Here is a 24,982-nt window from a genome sequence, read left to right as displayed (position 1 = left end):
ACTGGGCACCATCAGAGTTATAATTTGACATTAATCTATATGAATTTTACTAAAGCCTATTTCAGTAAACTGTAAACTATTTTTGTCCATCATTATATCACCAGCATCTGGCACACAGAGGGTATTTAATGAATACATGTTAAATACAAGAGTAAATGAAGGAATACACAAGAGCAATGTATGTTTGCTCTAGAAAAACTGGACTAGATGTCAACGTTCATGGATTCTATCATGGCCTCATTCTTGACCTTCCTAGACTCTGTGGACTTGAACCCCAAGACAACCATAGATACAGCCTGGCTTCCCAGAGGCTCTGAGGCCCGGACAAAGGTCAGTAGTCACCTGAGGGCTGCCTCCACACCCCGAGGGCTCTGCTACCAGGGTTTTTTTGTTTGTTTGTTTTTGTTTGTTTTTTAAGTTTATTTATTTATTTTTGAGAGAGAGACAGAGAGAGTGAGCAGGGGAGGGGCAGAGAGAGGAAGAGAAAGAATCCCAAGCAGGTGTCACAGTGCCAGAGTGGAGAACGATGTTGGGGCTCAATCTCACGAACTGTGAGATCATGACCTGAGCTGAAATCCAGGCGCCCCTGAAATGACATCGCTTGTTCACCTGACACTCGCCTAGGATTGGACTTTACCCTGGATTCCTGGAGGAATGCATACCTTAGATCCTTTTCTAATATAAACCCCGAGCCCCAAGCAACAAGACTTATTCTATTTTCCTTCCTCAGTCTCCCAGACACCCCATCTGTTATTCTCTACCCATCACTTACACTATTCAATAAACTCTGTTTTTACTTTCTCTGGCTTGCATTTGATTTCTATGCTGCATGAAGTCAAGGACCCTCTTGGCTGGTCTGGTGGGACCCTCCTCTGGGTTCTCAGACTCAGCCTGCCCGCATCAGACCTGGTTTGGATCCTGATTTGAATGAACCAACTGTAAGAAAACATTATGAGACAGTCGGGAATTTAAACATTGACCAAGTATTTTATTTTTTATCATTTTGTTAGAGAAAAAAAAAGAATCCTTATCTTTTAGAGTATTTATGGGCAAAACAATATGATCTCTGGAATCTGCTATAGAATAATCCAGTAGGTTAGGGTGGGGGTACAAATGAAGTAAGATTGGCCATAAGTTCCTAATTGTTGTAACTGGAGGATGGATGCTGAGGATTCATGATGCTGTTGTCTCTACCTGCTTCTGTTTGGTAATTTCCATAATAAAAGAAGATATGAGCCCCATCACCTCCCTTTCCTCAAGGGTTTGATTCCTCCTCTGGGTTTGTCAAGCCACCTAACGGGCTAAACTGCATCTCGGGGCACCTGGGTGGCTCAGTCGGTTAAGTGTCTGACTTCAGCTCAGGTCACGATCTCACCGTCTGTGAGTTCGAGCCCCACGTCAGGCTCTGTGCTGACAGCTCGGAGCCTGGAGCCTGCTTCGGATCCTGTGTCTCCCTCTCTCTCTGCCCCTCCCTTGCTCACACTCTGTGTGTGCCTGTCTCTCTCAAAATTAAACATTAAAAAAATATTTTTAATAAATAAATAAACTGCAGTCCACTGGTTTCCCTCTCCCTGTTGAAGGCAGGGGCTGTCCTGGGTCCCTTCTGTCTCCTGGGGACATGGGTTCCTGGAATAAATGAACGGATGACTCAGTCTGGGTTCTCTTGTGCTAGGGCATCTGGAGCTCCAGCTAGCAGTCAATTCCTTTGATGGCAAAGGCCAGCTGTTTCATCCAGCTTTGTTTGTTCTGCTCAGGGTGGGGCAATGTAAAACCTCTGAAAGTAGGTGATATTTGCTGCGCAGTGACTGGTGCCGAGTGAGTTTCCCGGAGAATCCAGTTACTGGCTGGACTGACAGGCAGGACAGGTGTGGCTTTCTACCCCTCAGAGTTCAAAGGCCTGGCTGGTGCATCTTCCTGGGCAAGCCCTGCTCACGCCCTTCGAGGCAAAGGCAGAAAAGCCAGAGGAGGCAGTGCCTTGGATGACTAGGCACACAGGGAAACAGGACGGGAACTTCTGCTCAGGCCCACGGCCAACAACATCTAGTTAGGAAGCCTGCAGTTTCAGTCACAGATTCGGGGGAGTCCTGTGGCTCCCGTGAAGTGAGCCCTAAAGACGAGGCGAGTCCCAAAGATGAGGCTGTTCAAGCTGCTGATTTTCTTGGCCCACTGGGGAGTCACCAGGGCTGAACCAGGTAGGTGCTGCAAATGCCTTTGATGCCTTTGTTCTGTACTATGAACTCGATCCTGGCTGCTGGGGACTGCTCACAGAAAGCTGAAAATGTTGCTAAAAATAGCAAGGCAGGAAGCTAGGGCAGGGAGGCCTGGGAGAGAGTCAGTGGGGGTGGGAAGGGGCTGCTCTTTGGGCCTGAAGATTTGAAGTGGAGGCCAGGGCTGGCCAGGGGAGGGACACTGGCTTCACTAAGAGATGTGGGCACATAAGAGCCAGCCATCTGGTAGAGGCAGAAGGTGGCGGGCAGATTCATGAATTCATTCGGCAAACGTTGGTTAAGGGCCTTTTGCATATCATGCACTATTCTAGGAACCAGGAATGGGACAGAAAGGAAAAGGAACAAAGCTGAGCCCTAGTGAAGCAGCCCTTCACCTGGGGAGAAACAGACCAAAAGACACATGAACAAGTAAATGCATGGTCTTCTAGGAGATAATAAGTGTTATGCCGAATAATAAAGCAGAATAAAGGGGTGGGAGTGGGGGATGGGGGTACTTACGAGTGGCCAGGAGGTGACATTTGGGTAGAGACCTGAAGCAGTGAGGGAGAGAGCCATATGGACATCCAGGAGAACATTCCAGTAAGGGAGCTCACAAAGCACACAGGCCCTGAGCCTGATGCTCAGGTGATGCATATGAGGACGAGCGTGGGGCCAGAGTGGCTGGGGCAGAGTAGGCAAGGTGAGTGGGAGAGATGAAGTTGGGGGCATGATGGGGGGAGGGAGGGCGCTGGGGGCTGGCGTCAGCTCACTTATAAGCATGTAGACAATGTAAGGACTCAGGGTAGAATGGGACATCATTAGAGGGTTTGGGGAGAGCTGTGGGGTGACCTGACTTGTGTAGGTTTAAAAGAAAATTTTTTAATGTTTATTTTTGAGACAGAGAGAGACAGAGCATGAGCGGGGGAGGGGCAGAGAGAGAGGGAGACACAGAATCCGAAGCAGGCTCCAGGCTCTGAGCTGTCAGCACAGAGCCTGACATGGGGCTCGAACCCATGAACCATGAGATCATGAGCTGAGCTGAAGTCGGATGCTCAACCGACTGAGCCACCCAGGTGTCCCTGTATTGTGTAAGTTTAAAAGGCTCCCTGGGCTGCATGTTGAGAGGAGACAGCAATGGGGTAAAGGCAGGGTCTCAGTGTGCCTGAGACTTGCCTAGTTTTAGCACCGGAAGTTCAGTGACTTGGATGCTCCCTCAGTCCTGGGCTCCCTGGTAAAAGAGAAGCAGCCAAACCCATGGGGGGCTGTTGCCATTGTCCCGTGAGAGGAGGTGGAGGCTCCCCGGGGCGGTAGGAGGAGTGGTTGGAGACGGTGTGATTCTGGACAAAACTTGCTGGCAGATGGTGGGGGTGACTCCAAGATTTTTGTCTCAGCAGCTGTGAGGACCGAGTTGTCATTGGCTGAGGTGCAGCAGGAGGGGGTGGCAGGTTGATTAGGGATGTGTCCAGTTGGGGATGCCCGTTAAGGATTTCCATGCGGTGGAAGAGGAGTCAGTGGGCCGGCTGGACTTGGAATTTTCCTTAGGATCCTAGATTGCCCTTTCCGGGAGTCCTCGGATGGGACCTTAGAGGTGACCCTCCACCCTTTCTGTAGCTGCAGAAACTGAGGCTGAAAGGGGTCAGGGCTCTGCTGGTGGCTTGCTCGGTGGAGCTCAGTTCTCCCAGGCTGGAGCTGCTAGGTGCTCCCCTGGTCAGTGCATGTCCCCAGACACTACCCAGGAGCAGCTGGGAGCCCTGGCAAAGCACCCTGCTGGTGCGGCCGCATCCCAGAGGCCAGCGAGGAGGAGCACGGGGCCTGGGGCTGGAGACCAGAGCAAAAGGCCTGAGAGGGACTTGGCTCTAAAAGCTCTGACCTCAAGGAGGAAGTGTCACTGGGATGAGCGCTGACAGCGTGTCATTCCCTGTGAGGGCAACGTGTCCAGGAGACGCTGAGTGGCAGTCCTCCTTCGACCCTGCTGGGGGACTCTGGGCCCTGCCAGTCTGACTGGAGGGCGGGAATGGTTGCAAGGATCTCTCACTCTCGCTCTTTCACTTTTCTTTTCTTTTCGAAAGTGTTTTAATGTTTATTTTTGAGAGAGAGAGGGAGAGGGAGAGAGAGAGAGAATGAATGGGGGAGCGGCTGAGAGAGAAGGAGACACAGAACTGGAAGCAGGCTCCAGGCTCTGAGCTGTCAGCACAGAGCCCAACACAGAGCCCATGGCTCGAACCCATGAATGGTGAGATCATGACCTGAGCTGAAGTCAGACGCTCAACCACCCCCGGCTGAACCACCCAGGCGCCCCTCTTTCACTTTTAAATATGCTTTCTTGGAAATCCAAATGCCAGTGGGCACCCCACAGCCCAGAGTCCTAGTGGCTAAAATGGATCTCCCCGCCCCACAAAGGCACTAAGATGTTCATTGCAGCGTTGTTTATGGTAATGAAAAATGCTGACAGCAGTAATGGAATAGCTGAAGAGATTGTGGAAAAAAACACCCGGTGGAAAAGTTTTAGGGCGTCACAGCAAAACTGAGAACAATAGGGATATTTATCAAGTACTTGTATGCCAGGCACTGCTGAAATTTCTACAGAATACCCTCACAACAGCCTTGTCAGGTAGGGATTATCAAGGTCACGGAGCCTCAGAGAAGTTAAATGACCAACCCAAGGTTACACATGTAGTAAATGTCCGAGTTGGGACATGAACCCAAGCAGTACAACGTCACTCTGTTTATAAAATAATGCTATGTCAAAACAAAGAGACACTAAAGCAAAGAGCCAAGAAGAGCTAACGTTTATTTTCTGACACTTAGGAGGGGCCAGGCTGATGCTAGTGGCTTATCAGCTGTCCTTTCAAAACCCACTTGAAAAATGAGAGAAGAAAAACCTCATTTGGTTTTTATAGACCCTATAAAGCAGGTACTATTACCATTATACCCATTTCGCGGATGAGGAAAATGAGACTCAGAGGAGGCTCAACACTTGCCCAAGGTCCCACAGCTAGGAAGTGGCAAGAACCAAGTCCGTACTCAGCTGCCTTACACAGTATGCCCTTGGAAGGGTCCTCTTGGGATGGTGGGTTTTATAGGTACAATTTTTTTCTCTTTTCTCCAAACTTTCTGGAATGTATACATCTATGCTTTAAAAACAAAGTTACATTTTATTTTTTAAGCGTAATTATTTTGAGAGACAGAGACAGCACAAATGGGGGAGGAGCAGAGAGGGGGGCGGACAGAGAATCCCAAGCAGACTCCACACTGCCAGAGCGGGGCCGGAAGTGGGTCTTGAACCCACGAAACCTTGAGATCATGACGTGAGCTGATACAAAGAGTCAGACGCTTAAGTGACTGAGCCACCCAGGTGCCCCCAAAATGAAATTTTAAAAGAATTCCACAGTACCGCTAGGTTTTTTCAGAGTCCAAATCTTCCCTCAAGTGCAGGAGAACTTTGAGACACCCAATCGGAGAGCAATCATACCTGCTCTGTCTTGAAATGTGGGGTTCCTGCTTGCACCTTCCTTAGCGAAGAGCTTGGGTGGGGTGCCTGCTCCCTGGCTCTGTCTCCTCCCATGTAGCCCCCGTGCAGCACGGCCTTGTCTTTCAGCTTCATTTTTTAAAAAATAAATGGTAGAGACACACTCTTTTACTTTTATTTTAGAGAGTGAGAGAGTGCATGAGCGGGGGAGAGGGGCAGAGGGAGAGAGAGGGAGAGAATCCTAAACAGTTTCCATGCTCAGCACAGAGCCCCATGCGGGGTTGATCCCATGACCCTGGGATCATGACCTGAGCTGAAATCAAGAGTCGGATGCTCAACCCACTGAGCCACCCAGGCGCCCCTATCCTTCAGTTTCTAATTGCAGAGAAACAGTCTCTTTCAGTGTGGGTTAGCATGGTAGGAAAACATTTCCCTCAAGAGTAAGCCTACGGGGCTGTCATGAAGAGAGAGCAATTTATGTACTTAACACAAGGGGTCCTAAATGTTGGATTTAACAAGGGAACCCTCTGTGTTTTGGAGGGCCTCGGTTTCCAGAGGAGGAATTATAATGGAAATGTTTGGGGTCGATGCTTAGGGTCAAAAACAAAGGACTAAAATAGGGACCACGATCATCTTGTGGTGTGGGTTATACACAATAATAATAGCATTGGAACCGGCAGGGCCTTCGGATAACCTTTGTGCAATATTCTCATCTTATGTTTGAGGAAACAGAGGTTCCAGAAGAGAAGAAAAACTGAGGCCTGAGGGGCACAGTGGCCCAGGGAATGAGCACAGGCTGGCTTGTCCACCACATGGCCGGGTGCCATCCAAGCATCAAGAGTTGGATGCTTAACCGCCTGAGACACCCAGGCGCCCCTCCATGACGTTTTAATTAGAGCTTAATTCCTCACAGTCTGTGGCTAATTCCATAGAAGCCTGTGGTTTCCACCCTTTTGTGGGCAACATACATGTTTTATAAAAGCCATCTGCTGGAGGCTCCGAGTCAACATTGTGCCTCAGCTTTGGAGTCAGAGAGGGCTGGGTTTGAGCCCCAGTTTCCTCATCTGTGAAACGGGCATAAGAATCCCACCTCACAGAATGGCGGCAAGGATGAAGTGAGATGAGCATGTAAAGGGCACCTGGCTAACATTCTTTGAGTCTCACGAGTCCCATCATCTTCCTCGCAGCCTTGCTCACTGATTGAACATCTATTCGGGCATCTTCCACATCCCAGGCACTGCTCGAGGTGCTGAGGACACAGAGATGAACAAGACAGGCTGCATCTCTCACGGAACTGACAGAGTAGACAGGGAAGGTGGATGATAGAGTCGATAAGCTCATTTCATTATGTGAGGGTGTTCTGAAGAAAATAAAACTGAGGGAGGCGATAACTAGTGACCAGACGGGTGGTGGGGGATGGAACTTGAGAAAAGGTAGTCAAGGAAGGCTTCTTTGAGGTGGTGACCCTTGGGCTGAGGCCTGAATGAGGAGGACAAAGCAGCCATGTGAGCAATGACCTGGGGAAGACTGGGGAAGGCCACAGAGAAGCCAGAAAGAAGCCAGAAAGAGGCCCTACGAGGCGAAAGAGTGGGGTGAGTTCTTTTGTGTGAGGTCTGTGTGATTTACTTCCACAGTGAAGACACCAGAGCCCAAGGAGGTGGAGCCCCCTGCTCTCTACGCCATTCCTTCCACTATCCTGGCCTCTCCTGGAGTCAGGCCTCCAGGGCACATGCATGTATACACACACACACACACACACACACCACGAGGAATGCCAGGGAGGCTGGAAGGAGTTTCAGTTCTACACTCTGACTAGACCAGAGCTCATGGGAAGGGAGCTTGTGGAAAGAGAGAAACCAACAGCTGACCCGTGAGCCTGTCAGCAGACTGGAGTTTCTGAAGTGAAGCAACTTTCACTGAGTTCTTTGAGGCATGACATCAAAAGGGCAGATCTGCTCCCTGTTGATGGTTAGCGGAAAAGAGCCAGCTTGAGGCAGGGGAATGGTCTCTGCATGGTCTTGGGCGGGGCAGGGCGGGGGGGTGGGGTGGGGTGGGGGGGATCACGCTCCAGAGAGAAGGGCAAAGGGCCTCTCACTGCATCCGACCCGGTCAGCTCCGTCTCCGGCTTAGAAGCGGATGTGACCCCCCTTTCAGTCTCTGTGCAGGGGCTCAGGAAAGCCTACCAAACTCTGCCCATTTACTAGTTGAAACGGGGCAGTTTCTTTCCTCTGGCTTGGGATTTTGTCTCTGTAGGAGTAATTTCACATGCAGTCATGGCCTGTGTAACAAGTTTAAATTGCCCCCATTAGAAACAAAGACTCTCAGTTTGGGTAAAGAATGAACATGCAGGCATAGACTGCAAAAGTCTACAAAAAGACATATCTAAAATAAAAAGGCATCGGTTTTACCCTGTTAGCAATCACATCTTCCTGGGAGAGAATCAAGAGACGCAGGACCTCTACCATTTACCGTGTGATCTCAGGCAGGTTGACCTCTGAGCCTTAGTTTCCTTATCTGCAAAATGGGGGTGGTGATCAATATAGGTGACCCTTGAAGAACACAAGTGCGAACTGTAGGTCCACTTACATACAGATTTTTTGATACAGTATTTCCTCTTCCTTATGATTTTCTTAATAACACTTTTTCTCTAGCTTACTTTATTGTACCAATACAGGATATCATATATATATATATATATATATATATATATATATATATATATAACATACAAAATAAGTGTTTATAAACTGTTTATGTTATCAGTAAGGCTTCTGGTCAACAGTAGGCTATTAGTAGTTAAGTTTTGAGGGAGTCATAGCTATGCACAGATTTGTGACTGAGGGAGGGTCGGTGCCCCTAACCTGCACTGTCCAAGGGTCAACTGTACCTGCAGGGCTCTGGTGACTATGTAATGACCTTGGGAGGGATCAAGATTTAATCAGTCATTTGCACCTTAGTATAAGTAAGCTTCTGATCCTTTCCTGGGACCAGGTTTAGATAAGGAGAGGTGAGAAGTCATAGAGAGAGAGGATCAGGGGCTGGACTTGACCTTCGGACCTCTCCTAGAGCCACACTGAATGCCCTGTGGCTTGGGTGGTGCCCCGGCCATCCAACCATGAAAGCTGCAGAAGCTGGGACTCCCAGGCTGACCCAATTTCCTGGGCTGGGGGCAGGGCCGGGGGGTGGGGGGTGGGTACGACTATTGGCATTAAGTGACACAGGAAATGGAGGAGGAAGCGACAGCAATGGTGGAGGGTGAGGAAATTCCAGGCTTTAGGGCAGAGGCCAAACCTGTTCCATAAGCCTCCTCCAAACTACTTACCCATTGTGCTGTGCTGGGTACAGATGTCAAATCTGCCCCGTGTAGCTCGTTTTCTTTGTTGGGACTCCTTTCTCTCGATCGCACTGAGAGGCTTTTTTTTTTTTTTTTTTTTTTTTTGTGAGGTTTTATTTTTAAGGAATCTGTGTACCCAACACGGGACTCATTTACAACCCCAAGATCAAGAGTATCTCTACCGCCTGAGCCAGCCAGGCTCCCCTCACACCAAGAGGTTTTCTGGCATCTCAGCCGCCCTTAGTTGGCTGAGACCAGGTTTCAGTTGACCACTTCAGGGCCACTCCCAGCTGCATCCAGAGCCACTAAGTACACACACCAGAAACTCGGCCCAATCTGAAGGAACATTCCTTCTTTTCTCGCCCAGCACTGCTGAGCTGCATCTCCACACATGTCCCCCAGGCTTTCGCTAATTAGCAAGATCTTACAAGGCAATTGGTGTGTAGACTTTCTCCCAGCTCAGATTTTCGTCTGTATTTCTCTGCAGCATGAGAAGATCTGCCTCTGGTTCTGGGCTCAGAAAGGTGAAGCAACTCACCCAAGGTCACACAGCTTTTATGTGGCTCCAGAGCCTGAGTGCTTATCCATGACACTCCCCAAAGTTTGCTCTTTTTTTTTTTTTTTTTTTTTTTTTTTTTTATATTTTTATTTTTGAAGGAGAGAGAGAGAGAGACAGAGCATGAGTGGGGGAGGGGCAGAGAGAGAGGGAGACACAGGATCCGAAGCAGGCTCCAAGGCTCTGAGCTGGCAGCACAGAGCCCGATGCGAGGCTCGAACTCACAAACCGCGAGATCATGACCTGAGCTGACGCTGGACGCTCAACCGACAGAGCCACCCAGGTGCCCCTACCCAAACTTTGCTTTAAAACAAGCACTCTGCTTAGAACTAACTCCCAAAGGATTCTTTGAGGGTCACGAAGCCCAATCCTTCACGCTGCTGCTGGGTCCCCTGAGGTGGGGAGATGGGGAAGGTCAAAGGTCACAGGGCAGGGACAGAGCCAATCTTTTTCTCTCCTACTCTCAGTGCCTCCCTGGGCAAAGTCAGACCTGTGGCTCTTTTTCTCTGAAAGCTGGCTTCAGAGGAAACTTCATTTCACATTTACAGCTTGCTCTCTCCCAGCCCAGGGTACCCCTGGGCGTCTTCGCCATCCAGGCTCAGGGAGGGACCAGCATTGAAGAGGGTCTCCTTTCCTCTGCAGGGAAGTTCTGGCACATCTCGGACCTGCACCTTGACCCTGACTACAAGGTATCTGAAGACCCCCTCCAGGTGTGCCCATCAGCTGGCTCCCAGCCGGTGCCCAATGCAGGCCCCTGGGGTGACTACCTCTGCGACTCTCCCTGGGTCCTCATCAACTCCTCCATCTATGCCATGAAGGAGATCGAGCCCAAGCCAGACTTCATCCTCTGGACCGGGTGAGAGCAGTCACAAGAGCTAGGCTAGCCTTCACCTGCCAGCCTGGCACCCTCCCCACACTATCTCCATTTGTCCTCTCACCAGCCCTGATTCAGAGTCTACGAACCTAAAGCTCAAAGTTATGCAACTTGCTCAAAGGACTGTTGGCCTGGCTGATCCCAAAATTTGTGCCCGTGACTCTGTGTCTCCCAGACTTAGCAGAACGCAGAACGCAGCTCACTCTGAGGCTGGGGACAGTCATGGCCCATCTGGGTATGTGGACAGCTATTGGATTTTTTTTTTTAATTTTTTATTTGAGAGAGAGGGAGAGAGAGAGAGAGAATCCCTGTACTCATGTGAGTGGGGGAGAGGCACAGACAAGGAGAGAGAGAGAGAATCCCAAGCAGGCTCCAACACTCCGTGCAGAGTGCTGGGGCTTGATCCCACAACTCTGGGATCATGACCTGAGCCAATATCAAGAGTTGGATGCTCAACGGACTGAGCCACCCAGGCGCCCCGAGAATTCCTGGATTTTAAGTCAGGTGGACAGACACTGGGGCCACTCCCACCAGTGTTTAGGGACTCCAAGCCCTAGAGATCCAAATGCAGGGAGGGAAGAAGGTAGAGGTGAGGAGGAAGCAAAAGGCAAGCTGAGGACAAAGCACAAGGTAACACCCCAGAACCCTATCCCTGCCCCCAGGTGGGATATGTGTGACATTCTCAGGCTCCTGGCTGTCCAAGAAGGAAGGAAAGGGAAAGGAAAAAACAAGTGGTTAATTGATAGAGATCACAGTCATGCAGGACATGGGTCTCCATCAGTTTGCCACTGTTTTAATGATTTATTTTGTTTTTTTATTTTTTAAAAAATCTTTAATGTTTACTTTTGAGAGAGACAGAGAGAGACAGAGTGCAAGCAGGGGAGGGGCAGAGAGAGAGAGGGAGACACAGAATCCGAAGCAGGCTCCGAGCTCCAAGCTGTCGGCACAGAGCCCGATGCGGGGCTCAAACTCACAAACCGTGAGACTGTGATCTGAGCCGAAGTCGGACACTTAACCGACTGAGTCAGCCAGGAGCCCCTGGCTTTATGTTTCGTAAGAAAAAAAGCAATCTTATCAATAATCAGACCCCACTTCCCCCCAGAAACCTAGAACTCAATTTCCTGGAGCCCTAACATCACCCTCTCCTCCATAGGATAGAAAATCTTATATAACCAGTCGCTCCTCACAACCCCAGTGCAGCCGTTTTTGCCCACAGGTCCTGTCCCTGTACCCTAATAAAACCACCCTTTTTGCACCGAAGATGTCTCAAGAATTCTTTCTTGGCCATGGGCTCCGAACCCTGCTCCTTCCAGCCACATCAGAGAGCCTGAGAGTGGTCTGGCATCGGGACCAAGCGTCCTGGCCGCCCTGGCCCTGGAGGGTTCTCACTGGTCAGACTGTTCCGCCCGAAGATAGCGTGTGGGGTGATTTCTGCTCAGCCAGACTCCATTTCCGCTTCTTATCCAAGGACGCTGCTGCGAGTCCTCCAACTTCCCTTAGCACTGGCGGTCCTTGTCACTCGAGGTCCACCCTTCGCTCACCGGCTCCTTTCTCCCTCCCTTGGTAGGTCAGCCTGACTTGTGTTCAGCCCCCGGGGTAGACACTTGGGGAGCTGAGATGATAAGACCTGGACTGGCCTTCAAGGAGCTCACGGTCTTGGGGCGATGCAGACAAGCCCACTGAACCACCGTATCCCAGCAAGGAGAGAGAGTCACTGGGGGATGCGGGAGCTTCGCAGGGCACCTGATTCCATGTGGCAGGATCGGGGAGGACTTCTCACAGGAAGTGGTATCCGGGGAGCTGGTGAAGAAGGCCGGCAGGAGCTCTGACCTCTTGCTCCCTCTTTCAGCCTCAATGGACACTTCTACAGGGCAGGATCAAACCCATGATGCCCTCAGCTGTCCTTTAGTGTGGCATGGGAGTGACCAGGAATGACCCTCAGATGGACCCTGTGGTTGGTGGTGGTGGTGGGGGGGTGGTGGTTGTGTTCAGCCAGGGGGCTGAACACAAGTCAGGCTGACCTACCAAGGGAGGGAGAAAGGAGCCGGTGAGCGAAGGGTGGACCTCGAGTGACAAGGACCGCCAGTGCTAAGGGAAGTTGGAGGACTCACAGCAGCGTCCTTGGATAAGAAGCGGAAATGGAGTCTGGCTGAGCAGAAATCACCCCACGCGCTATCTTCGGGCGGAACAGTCTGACCAGTGAGAACCCTCCAGGGCCAGGGCGGCCAGGACGCTTGGTCCCAATGCCAAAGCTAGACACTTAAGAAATGTGACAGGGTCGTGTCGTCTGGGTGGCTCAGTCGGTTAAGCGTCCAACTCTTTGTATCGGCTCAGGTGGTGATCTTGCGGTCGTGAGATCAAGCCCCATGTCAGGCTCCACACTGAGCATGGAGCCTACTTGGGATTCTCTCTCTCCCTTTCTCTCTGCCCCTCCCTTGCTTGCACACTCTCTCTCAACATAAATAAATAAATAAACTTAAAAAACAACAACAAACAAGAAATGTGGCAGTGTCTCAGGGCAGTCCTGGGCAGCTCAGGAATCAGTCTAAGAAGAGAGTGAGCTTTAAGCCATGACCTTGAACTCTTGCTCCCAAGAGGCATCTGGCTCCGGGAGCCTCTGCTCTGAATTCTCTGAAGAGGAGCTGTGGGAGGGACGTGCAACATTCTGAAAGACGTGAGCCCTCTGGGAAAGGTGACTACTTTGGGAAATTCTGACCCTTTAACAGAAACAGGATGCTTCCGGGAAACCTCTGGGACCTTTTATAATTCAATTTCTAAAAAGTTTGACTTCCCTGGGCAAGTTGCCATCCCTTAGAGGTAATCTGTAGAAACTGGAAGTGTTTTCTTTCTTCTTTTTTTTTTTTTTAATGTTTATTTAGTTTCGTTTTCTTTTTAATTGTTTTTTTAATGTTTATTTATTTTTGAGAGAGAGAGACAGAGCGTGAGTGGGGAAGTAGCAGAGAGGGAGACACAGAATCCAAAGCAGGCTCCAGGCTCTGAGCGGTCAGCAGAGATCCCGATGCGGGGCTCGAACCCAGGAACCGTGAGATCATGACCCGAGCCGAAGTCGAACGCTCAACCGACTGAGCCACCCAGGTGCCCCTGTTTATTTAGTTTTGAGAGGGAGAAAGGCAGAACATGAGTGGAGGAGGGGCAGAGAGAGAAGGAGACGCAGAAATCCGAAGCAGGCTTCAGGCTCTGAGCTGCCAGCACAGAGCCCTACTCGGGGCTCGAACCCCTGAGCCGTGAGATCATGACCTGAGCCGGAAGTCGGACGCTTAACGGCCTGAGCCCCCCAGGCGCCCCAAGAAACTGCAAGTGTTTTCTAAAAGAAAGAATTAGATCCTCCAAACTAGGGACAAATAAAAAACGAACTTTGTTCTGATGACTCTGGACCCCTGGCCTGTCCCTGGAGAAGACAGGGCCGAGAGGTTCCTCTTGCAGCCCTGAGGAGGGTGTCAGGAATGCAGCAGGGTGTGATGAGTGTAAGTGTGGACCCTGCAGCCAGTCTGACTAAACTCAGACCCTGGCTCCACCACTTTCTCGCTCTATACACTTGGGCAGGATTCTCCACCTCTCTGTGCCTTGATTCTTTATCTGTCGAACAGGACTAACAACAGAACTCACATTGTAGGATCATCGATGGGAAGCCCACGGGGATGTGGGTGTCACACACAGAAAGCCCCTGGCACAGAGTAAGCCACGGTGAGCTGTTAGCAACGGTAGCAGTACTATTAATTAAGCTACTTAACTTCTCCGGGGATGGGGGGCAGTGGGGAGGGGGCAGAGGGCACCTGGGCAGCGGCTGCCTCACCCTGTCAGGTCCAGCAGGGTCCTCAGGCTTTAGATTGTGGGGGCTCCGACCCATCCCCTAACCTGCCTTTCCCCATTCTCCTCCCTGCTCCCTGGCCTTGCTGTGTATTTCGAACTTGGATCCAGGAATTTAGGTCAGCCGAAAGAGGGACAGAACGGTCCTGGGGCAGGTCCTGGATCTGCCGTAGAGTAGATTTGAACTCTAAACTCTGAAGCCAGCTCCAAACTCCTGAGAACCCTTTAGGGAACAGAGCAGGACTCAGAGATGACTTTTCCACCCCGAGCTTCCTGGGGGCCTGCAAGATGGGAGTGGAACTCTCAAGCTTCCCTCTTTAAATAATAATTACAACGGAGCAGCTACTAGTCTACATTTTATTTTGTATTTATTATTATTTTTTTTTTTTTTAAGAGAAAGGAAAATAAGGGCACCTGGGTGGCTCAGTAGGTTGAGTGTCCGACTCTTTGATTTCAGCTCAGGTCATGATTCCAGGGTCGTGGGATGGAGCCCTGTGTTGGGCTCTGCACTGAGCATGGAACCTGCTTGGGATTCTCATTCTCTCTCTCTCTGTCTGTTCCTTCCTTGCTTATGCATGCATGCACATTCTCTCTCTCTCTAAAAATAAATAAGCCTAAAAAAAAAAAACCCCAAGAAGCAGAAATTTAAAAAAAAAAGAAGATAAAGGAAAAGACTTTCCAAGTTAGGAGAGCTGCCCAGGAAATATGCCCTTTATAAGGTAGAAAGTGGTCCCACCAGTCTACAACATTATATATATATATATACACAGACACACACACACACACACACACACACACACATACACACACACACACACATAATTTTTCCCCCTTTAATAAAGTCTCATGAAAATCTAGGAGTAGGTACCATTATCTTCCCTATTTTACAGACGACATAATGGAGGCTCAGAGAGGTTAAGCAACCAGCCCAGGGACCCACAGCAGGTCAACGGCAGAGCCCAGGTTTGAGCTCTGTCTTGCGTGACCCCCAGCTCCAGCCTGGCCCTTCCCTCTCAGGGGGTGCCTGAGGGCCAGTTCCACAGCCTCTTTTCTCATGGCTGGGCTGTCCCTTCCTTTTCTCATGCCCCTTCCTGAGCTGCCCACACCAAACCGGCTCGATGGTGTTTTCCAGTGACGACACACCTCATGTGCCCAATGAGAGGCTGGGAGAGGCAGCCGTGCTGGCGATTGTGGACCGCCTGACCAGGCTCATCAGAGAGGTCTTTCCAGGTAAGACTCTGTCATTGGTTCCCCTGAAGCAGTTCCTGAAACCCCAGGCAGTGTCCGGCACGGTGGGAGAGCAACAGCAGCAAGATGTGGAGGAGGGACCTTCAACCACCAGCAGCACTGGCTGCTGGCCAAGTCCCCGGCGGGGCACTTCACGGCGATTGATTGTTTCTTCCCTTCCAACAACGCTGCAAAGAATGTGAGACATCACTGGCCCGTGTTTACACGCAGCATCCCGTTAACAGAAATGCCTGACATTTCGCTGCCTTCTGGCCTTGCCTGTTTAACGCAGACTCACGGCCCCTTCTCAGGGCATCTACGGTTACATACAGGCACGGTTCCCAGGAAGCCTCACGGGGACTCGCAGAGAGCCCTATGTCCTGCGGTGGCCCCAGGGCTGCCATCCACTGCCCTGAAACCATCCTGGCTACAGGGGCCTCCGGGAGATGCTGGGCTCCAGCTAAGGTGCTGTCCTTGCACTTCTGGGGCTTTCAGAGCCTAGGAGGGCGGGCAGAGCTGTGAGTGATGATGGCAGCAGTCCCATGGAACATGACAAGGAGAATGGGATCCGCATCCCTCACCTAATGGACCCTGAAAATGTTTTTAAGCAGCCTGTGCCGAACACGAGGTCCTGGGGGCTGAATCGGGCTCTCGGGCTACCAGCTGGGGACCCGTGAGAGCAGCCCACTAGCCCCCCACTCCCTTCCTCCGGGTTCTGGTACAGCTGCATCCTCTAAAGGCCTTAGTCATGGGTCCCCAGGACCCAGATATGGGCTAATGATGATACAAATAAATACGGCGGCAGCAGTGACTACACGGATCTATGCATCGAGTGCTCTGTGTCAGGCACTGTTCTAAGAACATTATATGCTTTAGCTCCTCGCGATAATCCTGGAGGGACGTGCTATTACTGTTTCAACTCTCCCGGTGAGAAATGTGAGCCTCCGAGTCAAGCAAACTGGTCAAGGTCACGTGGCAAGGGTGAGGACACAAATCCAGCTCTGAGCGCCACTCTTATCCACCACTGCCCCTGCCACTCCAGGAGGGGCCCTGTGCTGCCGTCACCACCCCACATCTGTCCTCCAGGCAACCTTTCTGCCACCTTCTTCCCCCGACGGGCATCATTTTATGCAGCATGGTCTAGTTGTCTGGACGCATAGATGAGGAACCTATGGCTCAGAGCCAGTCAGTTCCCAGGGAGGGACTCAAACTCATCCAACTCTGAGCACGCTTTCCTTGGCTCCCCATGCACTTCGGGAATAAAAGCGGAACGATGGCTGAGAAAATGCTTTGTAAGTACGAGTTAACACACAAACATAAGGTAGAAGATCCTCTAGCTTATGATACACTTGCACAGTTACTGAATTTCCTAATATTCCAGACGCTATCAACTGTGAGTCGCCTCATATTTTATGTATTGCCAAGGACAAAAACGCTGTTAATTCAAGTACGACAGTGCTTCCTCATGGCCTCAGTAAGTTACACTCCGCCTGTAGAGATGTTAAAATAGAACATACTAGAAGAGTTCAAATCAAATGGATCCCGAGACCCCTGGGATCGGGACCTGAGTCAAAATCAAGAGTCAGATGCTTAACCGACTGAGCCACCCAGGCGCCCCGAGGCATTATCTGAGAATTACAGCAACACAGGTCAAGCAAGCCCTCTCCGTTTTATTGATAAATAAAGCCGGAGCACTGAGAAGTCAAGCAAATTGCTGCAGGGGAGGAAGGGACCGCAACTCCGGATTTCGGATCCACATCGTGTGTCATGCGTTCTTCCGGCCACGTGCCACCTGTGTTCCCATCAGAGTCACTGTGAACCCCGGCCCCTCTCCTCCAGCATGGCTGAGTGGTGAATGCAGGTGTGCTGGGCAAACAGATCTCAGTCCCGATTCAGTCTCTGCCAGTTCCCACTGGGCAATGCCCTGGAGACTCAGTTTCCCCTCTGTGCAAAACGAGGAGAAGAACGGTACCTGCCCAGAAGGTTGTTGTCAGGATTAAGTAATCCACTCACTCATTTAGTGAGTCAACAAATATTTATTGAGCATCTTATTCTTACTGTGAGTGAGATACCATTCTAGGGGGGAGGGAACTTGGCCAGGTTGTGCCCTCATGGAGCTTGTGCTTGTCAGAAGCTTCTAACCGTGCCTGGCACAAAGAAGCAGCGAAGGAAGGAGAGAGTTCCTCCCTTCTCATCTGTTCTTAGAATTCCAGGGATGTGTGGGGTTTGGGGCATTTTTTTAAGTGGCTTCTTTTTCTTTTTCTTCTTCTTTTCTGAGAGAGCACGAGAGAGTGTGCATGAGGGAGGGGCAGAGAGAGAGAGAGGGAAAAAGAGAGAAACTTAAGCAGGCTCCGTGCCCAGTGCAGGGCCCGACCTGGGGCTTGATCTCATGACCGTGAGACCATGATCTGAAGCCTAAACCAAGAGTCGGATGCTCAACTGAGCGAGCCACCCAGGTGCCCCTGAGATGGATTCCTAAAGGCTGGTGGCATTTGTGTTAAAGAGGCGAGGGTTTTCCAGGCGGGTACAGTGAGGGCTTCTGCCTTTGCAAACAATTCTTGATGGGAATTTGACAACCTCCTCCTTCAGCAGAGGTTTTAGCACTTTCAGATCTTGTAGGCTCTACAGCGCAAAAAGTCTCTGTGAAAATATCTCCCCAAGTGGGAACTGGAGGCTCCATCCTCCCTCATTGGTTCAAGGTCAGTCCCTGGGGAACGCCAGGCTAAGGGCAAAACCCTGCCCTGAACTCAGAGGGGTTTTTATTTATTGTCAAACTTTTTTTTTGTAATGTTTATTTATTCGAGAGAGAGAGAGACAGAGACAGAGACAGAGACAGCATGAGTGAGAGAGGGGCACAGAATCTGAAGCAGGCTCCAGGCTCCGAGCTGGGGCTCAAACTCAACAGCCGTGAGATCATGACCTGAGCTGAAGACACTTAACCGACTGAGCCACCCAGGTGCCCCGTGTTTATTGTGAAACTTTTATTGAGAAACTACTACTTGCCAGACACAGAAGTAAAATAAAAGCAAGAATGAGGCTACTTCTGGGGAGGAAATGAGTCTGATGGGCTCCCTCCCCACAGGAGTCATTCACAAGCCACTTCCTTTCGTTTCCTTTCCTTCCTTTCCTTCCACCCCCACCCTGTTGTAGGCTTCTATTGCAAGTGGCTCTTCCCTTTTTTGTGACACCCTCACACCTCTAATTACTCAATACCTGTCAACCCCACTGCACTGCAAGGCCCCTGGGACGGGGACTGGGTGCCTGGTTCCCAGATCTACATGAGGTGCTCGATAAACACCCGTTGACTCACGAATGACTGAAACTCCTAAGGCTCCCCGAGTGAACCAAACCCTTTCCCTAAAAGTCAGTGGACCTGGAATCGACAAGAACAAGGGAGCACTAAATTGCCAAGGGGCTGATAATGGATGTGAAGATTATTTAGATCTTCTAGCCTTCTTCTTCTCATCCTCTGATGCTTCCGACCAGGGAACTTTATGCTGGGAATGGGGTTCGGAACTGGGATCAGAGAACTCACGGCTCTTCCTTCCCAGGTCTGAGCCACGTTCAGCCAGATTCCACTGAATGTGGTTTTCTGCTTATCTCTGTATTTTCCTCATTTGTGCTACGGCGTTTCTCCATTAGCGCGGTCGGCTCCTAGCGGACTGAAAATGACTAACTCCACCAGGCGCTTTCACATAAATATGTTTATATTTCTCTTTTTTCCTGCCCAGGTACTAAAGTCTACGCTGCTTTGGGGAATCATGACTTTCACCCCAAGAACCAGCTCCCAGCAGGGGGCAACAGCATCTATGATCAGGTAGCAGAACTGTGGAGGCCCTGGCTCAGTAACGAATCCATCGCTCTCTTCAAAGAAGGTACTAGCACCATCTGCAGCCATAAGCACTTACTTGTACGCCAAGGTCTGATTGAATCTTGTCTTCAACACGACCCCGTGAAACAGGTACTGACTTTATCCCCATTTTACGGATAAGGAGCCAGAGGCTTGAAGATGTCGACTCACTTGGCCAAGATCAGCCAGCTTAGGGATGGCCGACTCCAGTGCCCATACTCTCCACCCCACAGCGCTAGTGAGGATCATAAATGAATGTTTATTGAGCATATACTGTGTGCCAGGCACTTACTCTCAGCACATTCCGAGACTCCTCACAAAAACCCTAGGAAGGGGCAGTGACCTCCGGTTGAGGCCGGGTTTCCCACCCTTGGCACTGTTCACACCTCGGGCCGGATAATTCACCGTGGGGGCCGTCCTGTGTGTCGTAGGGCGCATAGCAGCATCCAAGCCCTCTAACCACCGGATACCAGTAACACCCTCCACTGTGATAACCAAACATGTCTCCAGCCCCTGCCAAATGGTTCCTGGGGGACAAAATCAGTGGCTGAGAGCCACCGATCCGGAGACACAGCCAGCACAAGGTGACCCTGGCTTACTCTCTTCCCTGTCCTCAGTTCCAAATGGTGAAAACCCAACCAGAAGCCCGCGGGTTTAGTCCACAGAGATCAGCTTCTGGGACAGAGTGTTGAGTGAATGGGGTTGACAGCGGATCTGGAGGGACAAATGCTTCTTGCTGTTATGCACATTAGAGACAGGAGGAAACCGAAGCACGGGGAGGTGAAGTAAACACTTTCTCACGCTGCACAGCTACTAACTGCTAGAGCCAGGACTTGAACCTAGGCTGGCTGCCTCCAGAGCCTCTGGTTTTACTCACCGTGCCCCTCCTATGGGAAAGATGGGAAGGGAGGACGCAAGGGCAGGAGAAGCTGGGCATGGAGTGGAGGGCACAGAGGTCCCTTCAGATCCTCTCTGGCTGTGACGTCTTAGGTGCCTTCTATGCCGAGAAGCTGCCTGGACTGCGTGGGGCTGGGCGTGTCGTCGTCCTCAACACCAACCTGTACTACGGCAACAATGAGCAAACAGCGGGCATGGCCGACCCCGCTCGGCAGTTCCAGTGGTTGGAAGACGTGCTGACCAATGCATCCCGAGCTAAGGAAATGGTAACGGCTCCTGCCTCCACCTCCCACCTCTCTGGGGTCACTTCCTGAAGGAGTCTCCTGCCTCCACACAAACTCACCCAACCACTCAAGATGCCCCCATCACAGAGGGGTCCTTCATCAGCCTGGTACCAGGAGGCGGCTTTTTCCATCCACACAACAGCCTGTGAAAAAGAGTAAGAGTATTCTAGGAGCCACCCGGGTGGCTCGGTTGGTTAGCGTCTGACTTTTTTGTTTTTTTCGTGTTTGTTTATTTTTGAGAGAGAGGGAGAAAAAGACAGAGCATGGGCAGGGGAGGGGCAGAGAGAGAGGGAGACACAGAATCCGAAGCAGGCTCCAGGCTCTGAGCTGTCAGCACGGAGCCCGACGTGGGGCTGGAACCCACGGACTGTGAGATCATGACCTGAGCAGAAGTTGGACGCTCAACCGACTGAGTCACCCAGGCGCCCCAAGCGTCTGACTCTTGATTTTGGCTCACGTTATGACCTCATGATTTGTGGGATCGAGCCCGTCATCGGGCTCCGCGCTGACAGGGTAGAGCCTGCTTGGGATTCTCTCTACTTCTCGCTCTGCCCCTCCCTGGCTTACACTCTGCCTCTCTCTCTCTCTCAAAATACATAAATAGAAAAACAGAAAAGCGTACTCCAGGTGGCAGGCTTAGCACAGGCAAAGGCACACAGTGGAAAACACCAGGTGAAATCTTTGCTGGGTACCCAGAGTACCGGAATCTGCTTTGCAAGGGGTACCTTTGATCCTGTCTGCTTGCCTTTTGGGAGGCGGGTGGGCAGGCGTGAGGGGTCGGGGAGGGCATCCTTGAGCCCCTCCTGGGTACCCCTTCTGTGCAGGTGTACATTATTGGCCACGTGCCCCCAGGGTTCTTTGAGAAGACTCGGAACAAAGCTTGGTTCCGGGAAGGCTTCAATGAGGAGTACTTGAAGGTGGTCCGGAAGCACCATCATGTCATCGCGGGGCAGTTCTTCGGTCACCACCACACTGACAGCTTCCGGATGTTTTATGATGATACAGGTACTCGGCGAGGAGGGCAACTGCCAGCCCAGCCCCCTCCTCCTCTTGCCAGCCTCTCTCAGTCCCACTGTCTCTCTCCTGAAAGGTGCCCCCATCAGCGTCATGTTCCTTACACCGGGGGTCACCCCATGGAAAACCACCTTACCTGGAGTGGTCAACGGGGCCAACAATCCAGGCATCCGGGTATTTGAGTATGACCGAGCCACACTGAGCCTGCAGGTCAGGAGCCCTGCCTGGGTCTGTTGGGGCCAGAGGAGGAGGGTGGGGAGGGACCTGAATGTATCACTGCCTTGCCTAAGTCCTTCCAGGGAATCCACCTTCTTCTAGAGCTCAGGTTCAGAATCCCTGAGCCACCTCCAAATCCTGCAACCAAATCAGGTCAGTTTTTTGTCCCCAAATCTCCCTTCACCCTAGATCACATTCTCCAACTTGGCCTGCCTGCCTTTAGCCCTGCCCTGCTGTAGCTCGTCTGCTATATACTACAGAAGGAACTAATTTTTTTTTAAGTCCTTCTTGTCTCTCTCCTGCTCAAAAACCTTCAATGGCTCCCCAGTGCCCTTAAGATAATAAGCTGGATCTCCCTGGCTTGGTATTCAAGGCTTCCGACAGTCGTGACCTCATGCCCATTGCCCACCTCATGCCTATGCCAACTAGGTCCCAGCCAAAGCAGGCCCCTAACTCATTAAGCAACCCTCATCTCCTGGGATGTGCTTGCGATTGTTGAAACAGCAAAGAAATATTATTCCTTTATTTATTCAACAAAATATACCAAGCATCTACCGTGTTCCCTGGTTCCCAGGCCCTGAGTTCAGGAGGCACATAAGTGAACAATAATAAAGTCACCACTCTCCTGGAGCTGACGTTCTTACAGGAGACACACAATAAACAAATCAGGAAAGTTAAGTGAGGCATGGAGAGAAGCGCTAAGGAGAAAACAGAGTGAGGAGGCCAGTGTGCCAGCAGTAGGGTATGTATGTATGCTGTGAGATGGGTGAGGCAGGGAAGTGTCACTGATAGGGTGACATTTGAATTCTGAGTAAATTGAGGGAGGGAACCACGTGGTGAGCATGGTGGGGCGGGGGGAAGGCGAGGAAAGAGCAAGTTCAGAGGCCCTGGGGTGGGAGTGTGCTCGGTGTGTTAGGGAAGAGCAAGGAGGTCTGTGGCTGCAGAGGAAGGCACAAAGGGAGAGTGGGAAGAATGAGGTCAGATCATGTCAGCCATGAGTGGGACTCTGGACGTGAAGGGTTTGGAGCAGAAGAACTAAATATTCTGACTTGTAATTTTACAAAACCGCCAAGTCTGGTATTCAGAGAACAGGCTTAAAGGGCAAGCAAGGGCAGAAATGGCGGTGGGAGGGGGGATCAGTTAGGAGGTGACAACAATAATCACTGAGAGGTGACGGTGCCGCGGGCCAGGGTGTGGCAGTGGGGCGGTGAGATGCCCCAGATCCTGGATGTATGCCGAAGGCAGAGAAGACAGGATTTGCCAGTGGACTGGATAACAGTGTGAGAGACAGGAGTCCCGGCTCTGGCCTCAGCCCCCGGAAGGGTGAAGCTGTCCTTCACTGAAATGGGATCACTGCAGGAGGAACAGGTTTCAGAGGGAAGATCAGAAGTCTGGTTGGGGACCTGTTAACTTTGGGAGGTCTAGATGCTATCCAGGCAAAAGTGCCCAGGGAAGAGGCAGCAGGGTATTCAAGGAGCAGGCCCAGGAAGAAGTGGATATAGAGATTTAATCTGGTTGTTGAGAGAGGACATTTATAGCCAGGGGCTGGATGAGATAACGTAGGTCCTTGATTCCAGAGCAAATGTGTATGGAAAAGAGGTCTGAGGGCTTTTTTTTTTTTTTTTTGAGGACTTTCAAGAGTATGGCCTGTTGTCCACATGGGCACTCAGAGGGCCTTAGCAGAGGAATCACAGCCTGGTTCTTCGTCCCCCCTGCCCCCAACATACTCTACATCCTTCTCAGGGAGGGAGTCAGAGAGGCCTGGGTTTTCCACCACTCATGAAATTTTTTTTACCTCTTTGGCCTCCGTTTATGGGAGTAACAGTACCTCACAGGGTTTCGAGAGGACCAAACGAAATAACGTAATGTGCCCAGGGGGAAGTTACCATCTATTCATAGCAGCTCCTCTTACCCCACTTCTAGTGACTTGAGGCAGGCCCACAAATTTAAGTGGAAAGCATTGGACAGATAAACGTTTCCAGATTCTAGTTCTGAAGATGCACTGGAGACCTAGGGGTCTTGAGTGTATCCCAAGCCCTCGGCAGCCACAATCCCATAACCTCATTCAGCCAGGCACCCCATCCTACTTTTTAAAGTTGCTTTTTATCCCTTAATTCTATAAACATTTCCTGTGTATCTGGGACAGAAAACGCGTAGGCCGCAGGGTTAACCACCTGGATTCCAAACCTGCCACTGCTACTAAATACCGGTAGGACCCTGCCCAAATTAATTAAACTCTTTAGGACTCAGTTTCCTCATTTGTGAAATCGGGTATTAAGTGCAGGTGCCTCGTCAGCAACAGCAGTCATGGTTACAAAGAGTCTGGGGGCAAATGCAAGGTGCAGGATTGGGGGGTGGAAGCCGATGGCTGCTCATGGCCTACCCTCCTCCCTCCCTCCACCAGGACATGGTGACCTACTTCGTGAACCTGAGCCAGGCGAACGAAAAGGGGATCCCGCTCTGGGAGCTTGAGTACCGGTTGACGGAGGCCTACGGGGTGCCCGACGCAGGCTCCCGCTCCATGCACGCGGCGCTGGGCCGCATCGCCAGCGACCCCGGCACGTTGCAGCGCTACTACGTTTACAACTCGGTCAGCTACGACAGGGAGGCCTGCGACCCGGCCTGCAGCGCCGAGCACGTGTGCGCGATGCGCGAGGTGGCCTTCGACGCTTACGCCGCCTGCCTGCGCGCCCCCGGCGCCGCGCCCGCGCCCCGGCTCGCGCTCCTGCTCGCGGCGCTGCTGGGCCTGCGCGCGCTGCTAGCGCCGTGACCTCGGGCGCCCGGCCGCCTGGCTCGCCCTTCCCCGGGGAGCACGCGGCCACACCTGCTCGGCGTCGGCAGAGTGAACTGGGATGGGGCAGCCGGATTGGGCAATGAACCTCCAAAGACTCCCGCGCAACCAGCCCCGCCCCTCTCCCGGACATTTTTCATCCAAAAAACAATGCTCATCGAGCATCTTATTCTGTGCGTTTCTCTTAATATGTAAATAAGGTTTTATACAACTCCCTTGCACAGTTACCGAACGTCCTCCCCCCGCCCCTTGTATTTGGATAATCAGAGCAAAACGAGCCTCCTGGAAGCCGAGTCTTGACCCCGTGCCCTCGTTCTCTCCCGCGCTCGTCCGAAGTCGAGGCCTCCTCAGTTCGCGAAGTCCCGCAATCGGGGATCAGAACAGGCCTTTTTGTTTTGCAACTATGCGGAAGTGAGGGATCCCAGTTGTTGCTCG

At 51.4% G+C, this 24,982-nt stretch overlaps 1 protein-coding gene across 1 annotated transcript; it reads left to right on the top strand.

Moving 5' to 3' along the window:
- Positions 1-1,630: 1,630 nt before the first annotated feature.
- On the top strand, positions 1,631-24,816 carry SMPDL3B (sphingomyelin phosphodiesterase acid like 3B). Its single transcript, XM_049618820.1, has 8 exons — positions 1,631-2,192; positions 10,209-10,422; positions 15,401-15,498; positions 19,227-19,370; positions 20,336-20,508; positions 21,351-21,531; positions 21,617-21,750; positions 24,161-24,816. The coding sequence occupies exons 1-8, from the start codon at positions 2,132-2,134 to the stop codon at positions 24,524-24,526; spliced, it is 1,371 nt and encodes a 456-aa protein (XP_049474777.1). The 5' UTR covers positions 1,631-2,131; the 3' UTR covers positions 24,527-24,816.
- Positions 24,817-24,982: the final 166 nt, after the last annotated feature.

Source organism: Panthera uncia (assembly GCF_023721935.1).
Source record: "Panthera uncia isolate 11264 chromosome C1 unlocalized genomic scaffold, Puncia_PCG_1.0 HiC_scaffold_4, whole genome shotgun sequence".
In the NCBI taxonomy this organism is placed as follows: domain Eukaryota; kingdom Metazoa; phylum Chordata; class Mammalia; order Carnivora; family Felidae; genus Panthera; species Panthera uncia.
This window is presented reverse-complemented; position numbering and strand designations above follow the sequence as displayed.

Excerpts from the sequence above, each read along its gene's own strand:
- SMPDL3B (XM_049618820.1), top strand. The coding sequence starts at position 2,132 with ATGAGGCTGTTCAAGCTGCTGATTTTCTTGGCCCACTGGGGAGTCACC. Across the intron at positions 20,509-21,350 it reads CATCCCGAGCTAAGGAAATG|GTGTACATTATTGGCCACGT; the intron begins GTAACGGCTCCT and ends CCTTCTGTGCAG. Across the intron at positions 21,532-21,616 it reads GATGTTTTATGATGATACAG|GTGCCCCCATCAGCGTCATG; the intron begins GTACTCGGCGAG and ends CTCTCCTGAAAG.